The sequence below is a fragment of the Cariama cristata genome, unplaced genomic scaffold (assembly GCF_000690535.1).
Source record: "Cariama cristata isolate BGI_N322 unplaced genomic scaffold, ASM69053v1 scaffold37711, whole genome shotgun sequence".
Classification (NCBI taxonomy): domain Eukaryota; kingdom Metazoa; phylum Chordata; class Aves; order Cariamiformes; family Cariamidae; genus Cariama; species Cariama cristata.
Genome location: NW_009599349.1, coordinates 14,817 through 20,272, shown reverse-complemented (window position 1 = coordinate 20,272; position 5,456 = coordinate 14,817). Strand labels below are relative to the sequence as shown.

Sequence of the window (5,456 nt, the reverse complement as noted above, 5' to 3'; positions counted from 1 at the left end):
GAAAAACAAAACCATAGAGTTTGGTGTTGATTTCATAACCTAATAGGAACACGAAAATCCTCCTGATCCCATCCACCAACAGCTACATCAGAGCATAGTCATTACAGCTGCAAAGCACAGAAGACACTGAAAACACAGAGCTAACGCATTTTAAATATTAAAGGCAAACACCTATTTGTTCAATTCTAAAGTAAACCCTATTGGCAGACCCAGGTAAGGGTTTTCTTTTAGACGGGCTCCATGTACATTCAGTGAAATTACAAAAAGCCTTTCTTCATAGGCCTTGTAGAGATACTAGTACACAGTTCTCCTGCTCTCAGCCTAAGCAGATCACTGTGCTGCAAATGGCAATCCCATAAATGCCCAAAATGTACATAATGAGCAACACATTTGAAGAGTTTTCAGTTGTTTTAGAATTGTCTGTAGAGTGCCTGAAGTGACAGGCTCGGTGTTGCACTACATGCTACACTGCCAGCCTTATGGACCTGATAAAATGAAAATAACAGTTCTTCTGGAATAAATTTTCTACGGGATTTAGAGCTTCAAAAATACATTGCAGAGTTGAGCTGCCACACAGTAACTCTCACCAAGAAATTGCCAACATTTGTGTGGATATGTTTCCTCCTCTGAAATAAGCAACGCAGAAGTATCTGGCTGCACTTGTAACACACATTTACTATAGTGAAGGACTAAGGGCAGATGAAGATGATGAAGGACAGATGACAGCAAATTTCAGAATAATACACAAACTTTGAATATGAACTTTTTTCTGGCACTCACTCACTTGTGAGGCAGAGCAGGTCAGCTGCTTGTACCGGCGCATGTTATTTCATAGGTTGTAAAACTCTCTTCAGAAGGCAAACACACAGCTTAGCCAAGCTCAGTCGAGGTTAGCTATGTTCAAACGTTATCTGGTTGGACCATTTTCCTGATGATTTTCTACTGCTTCCCTTAAATTGACACAGCAGCTTTATATGCCCAGATGTCTGCATTTATGCTAGATTTACCAAAAGACTTTAGCATCACCATATTGATTACTGCAAGCCTAGCTAGTACCGATTCTGCTCCCAGCATCTGGAGCTTAAGCACATGAACTGCCATTAGTAGAGGACAGTCAGGAATCTCCATATGGGATACCCAGCAACAAGTGCACGGAGTGGAGAACACCAGCAGAAAATGCTGAGAACTAATCTGGGGAAATTCTAATCTCAATCTGGAGCTTCAAAATTTTAAATTGAGGCCATAGGAAGATGACTGCAATTTAAAACCATTTGTTTTCTCCCAGAGTGGCTGCAAGAGCCCTCATTAGCACCTGGCTGTTCCTCCTTTCTGGTAAAGGAAAGGGAACAAGAGGTAAAAATGTCTCTGCTTCCCCTCTGAAAGCAACAGCATAGCATGGGAACACACATCTCTCTATGGCTGGGCACTGCTGGTCGGGACAGCTCCTCTGTAAACCAGGGCAGCTCAAACAGCCCACCCCAGTGTGCGTGGCACTGAGGAGGCTACAACACTCTCAAGATAGCTGAAAATCTGCAGCCACCCCAGGCAAAATACTCGCATTCCTCACCGCCTAACACAGTGTTTCTCCCCTTGTCCAAAGGAAGCTACAGGCTATTACAGGATGGCAAGTTATCTGCCGTATACCCAGTTACAACCAACCTGCTTCAGAAAACTAACTGGAACAAAGCACACAACCTGGGCTTCAGACCTGTGGCTTGGGTCTGTTACTGCAAAGGGAAAGACCTTGGTTCCAGATCCTCTTCTTGACCTCTAGGTCATGCATGTATTCTGCCAAATAGGTGTTCTGCACAGTAGGCACATTTCCTAAGCTAATAATTTCCTCTTTTCCTCATCTTTTCCATTTTTTCATAGTGATGATGACGTTTTGACTCAAATTATGTATTTTTTTTTAATTTTTTTTTTTTTTGTATAATAACCTCAGCGGCCTGTGATTTACCTGGAGGTGGGGGCTTGCTCTCCCACTCAGCATTCTCCATCATCTGTTTGGCAAGTCTCTCTGCATTACACTGTTCTCGCTTCTGCTGGACCAGCTGCTGAAGTTCAGTTTTGCAAGTGGTGATGCGTAACTGGTGTGCAGATGGGGACACTGTACTGCTCAGTACCTGTATGGTTGGTTTCCTGGGTTGAACAACTGTTCCATCAGATGCCTGTAAGAGATAAGCACTTAAAAATATATGCCTTGCATTCTACATGCAGATAAATCCTGCTCTTAAGATTATGGGGTCACACTGAAGAAAAGTGGAAAAATCTTTTTTATTGATTCAATTAGCAACGAATTAGCATTTAAAAGAAAAATTCATGCTTGCACAAAAACAATTAAAAAGAGTGAAAATTACTATTTAGAGAAAAGCCTAACCGTTCACTTATTGTACCCTGTTTGCCTAGTCTGTTCTGTATACTGTAATGTGCCGTGTACACCTCTTAATGTGATTATTACCAAAGTAGTTATTGCTCTCAAGACTGACAGAATTACAGGTTAGCTCTCAAACAATTATTTGTTTATACTGCGCTTTAGAAATAAAAGTGTGAAGTGTTTCCCTCTTAGTTCACAATGGACACTCATTTAAAGCTAGCAGAGGTCAATCTCCAACTAGAAACCGAACCAAAAGACGCATTCAGCATCATGAGATGCCTCCACAGCCTGCAAGGCTCTCAGCCTGCCCTTCTTTAGCCAGTTTTAAGTATTACAGGTACAGGAGGTCTAAATGCAGCTGTGATGTGACACACCAGTTCCAAGTTAAAATCATGACATCTCTTCTGACATCTCTTCTCTTCCCCACACCACCTATCAGGGCGTGCAATTTGAGGAAAAGTCTTCCCTGCCAGAACAGCTTACCTGATAACTGGCTAATCCACAAAGTCCCATCTCTTCATGCAAAGCACCTATTTGTTAGTGAAGCTCTTCTGTTCAAGTGACTAAACTTACTTCCATCCTCTCTCAATCCAAAATCTTAAAAATAGGAGCTTGAAAGTCAGCCGCTCTGCTGGAGAAGATGCCAGGGAACAGCACCCGTGTACAATAACCTCCAAACAAACCAAGAACACCACATCCCTATAGTCCCACTTGGCTTTAAAACAACTGAACCATTTCAGTTTCAGAAGCAAAGACAGTATTTTTCAGCCATACCTGTGGGGAGGATGACAAAGCAGCACAAATGCCAGCCGAGGACTCCGAACGAAGTGGTTTCCCAGCCTGGATGGCTTCCGGATCAGTAGTTGGCCCATGTCCTTTGGGTATTGGCTGGGAGATGTTAGTTGGTTCCAGGGACCCAAACATGCTTTTCCATTCTTCATTGACATTTGAATCTTGCTTTACGTGTTTTCTAGCTACAAGCAATTGGGAGGGAGGAGAGGGAGAGAGAGAAAAAAAACCCATAATGATGACAACATTCACTCGGGGTGGTCATTACTTTCAGATGACATGTCCAAGTCCAATGTTTACAGGCCAATTTATTATTTACACACTTAATAGAGAAAAACGTACTGCCAGGTTGTTTAAGCCAGCTGACAGGGATTTACGAGGCAAACAGAACATGTGGCAAGTGCTCTGTTTACACCTTAATCCTACAGTTGATTCATGCAATAAATCATTCCAGTATAGGGAAATTTTGTGTCTAGAAGGCTGCAGGATTAGATTCCACATGATATTTTTGTCTTATGAGAGTTACTCTATTACTGGCATCAGACAGGGATAAATTTGTAATATGCAAATAAATTTGCAGTATGCAAATCATCATCAGTGTCAAATACAATCAGTTTTCCATCACAATTGCAACATTGCACGTAGATTCAAGAATGTTCTCTGTAAATAGGAAATTTATTTATTTTCAGCATTCCTCTGAAGTCACTTAGAACTGCAAAACATAGAAAGTGAAAGGAAAACATGGGACAAATTAAATTTGGACAAAGTCAGTGAAGAAGTTAAAGACGTGAAAACTTTGCAGGTGACAGTTTTGGGTGAAATCAATCAGTTCAAATACAGACTTCATACACTAACTTTTAAATCCTGTCCACTCCCAACTCCACAGGGTGCAAAAACCTGAAAAATCCTGTAATTATGCATTTTCATTTAAAATGATAGGCAAAACATTTGCAGACTAGCATCTTGATTCTGTAAATAAGATGGCAATAGCTACCCGGTTTGCAGATATTTCTGTATTTTTACATTTGAAAACACAGAACCTATCAGTGGTGTACAGAGGAGGGCCTTACAAGCCTGACAGAGCAAAGAGGAGGTTCACTGTCTGGAAGAGAAGAATTTTGAGGATATAGAGAACTGGCAGAGTTAGCAGCAAGTGGTTTTCAAAGCTGAACAAGGAAATGTAAGAGGCTTTCCAAGCTGAAAGAGGAGCAGGCAACAAAGTAAAATGGGGGTGGGTGAACAGCTGATGAACCCCAAGTTCAAAAAGCATGTACTTGGAGTGTGAGCAACCTGTTTCAGCATCACACCTAGGTCTCAGTTTCCTCCAGGCTACCTCAAGAAAACATCCTGGATTTTCACAGTTAAAGAGCTCATCGCTTCTTGAGAGGAAACAAAGATAACAGAAATGTAGCCTTCAAAATTTACGCTCTTACCATGAGTCACTAGAGTCCTCTTTGTCACAATCAGCTAAACCACCTGTGCATATTACTACCATAAATGTAGTCAAACTCATTTTAATACTCTTAGGGGCAAAATATCCCCATCTTCCACTGATCCAGAGAGCATTCCAGCACCTCACATTTCAAATAGCAGCAGTAATTTTCTTATTGCAAACTCAGTGAGGTTGGCAATAGTTACGTAGGCTGAATTACTGAGAACACTTGCCAAGTAAATTAAAGACTTGATTCTCTGACCCTGAAAGAAAGGCTATACTTTATCTATACAGACCACAAAATATACCAACCACGTTTGTCATCAGGTTCCTGCTTTGTTTTAACAAGATCCACTTGTCTCCCAGTTATTCCCAGAGCTGACAAGTCAATCACCCCTTTCTGACTGCTGTCATGCAGGTGGCTCTGATCCACTACACTGGCTTTAGCTTTATTTGATTTTAACATGAAGTCTTTCAGGGCCAATAGTTTGTCTTCTTCCTCCTCAGTCATCCCCTGCAGAATAAAAGAAAAGATATTCTTATTTACTTTTGAACAAAAACATGCATCAAGGCATGAAGATGTAAGAAGCAGTAAGATTAACAACTGGCTCAGAAGTGGAAGGAGAAAGCACATCCCCAGAATTCAAGACATCCGTCTATCACTCATACAAGGCTTTGGGTAAGCTGCTGTAGTATATAGAAATATCTTTCCTCCTCATGAACAGGGTTATGAATAGTGAAAGGGCAGAACCGCATTTAATATTGGATCACTGTCTGGTCCAATCTGTTTTGTTCCCACCTAGGCCATGCTTACAGCCCACAAGCAAAAGTTAAGACAAAAAGAGGGAAAAAAGCCTTGAA

The 5,456-nt window shown here is 41.3% G+C and overlaps 1 protein-coding gene across 1 annotated transcript in view; it reads right to left on the bottom strand.

Annotated features, from left to right (window-relative positions):
- PIK3R4 (phosphoinositide-3-kinase, regulatory subunit 4) overlaps positions 1 to 5,456 on the bottom strand; it is a gene marked incomplete at its 3' end in the record, with an annotated part of 24,635 nt that overhangs the window by 4,410 nt on the left and 14,769 nt on the right. The window contains exons 9-11 of the mRNA XM_009709647.1: positions 4,908 to 5,109; positions 3,149 to 3,348; positions 1,958 to 2,168 (exon numbers count right to left, since the gene is read on the bottom strand). Coding sequence (XP_009707949.1) covers positions 1,958 to 2,168; positions 3,149 to 3,348; positions 4,908 to 5,109 — 613 coding nt within the window. The remainder of the gene's footprint in view (positions 1 to 1,957; positions 2,169 to 3,148; positions 3,349 to 4,907; positions 5,110 to 5,456) is intronic.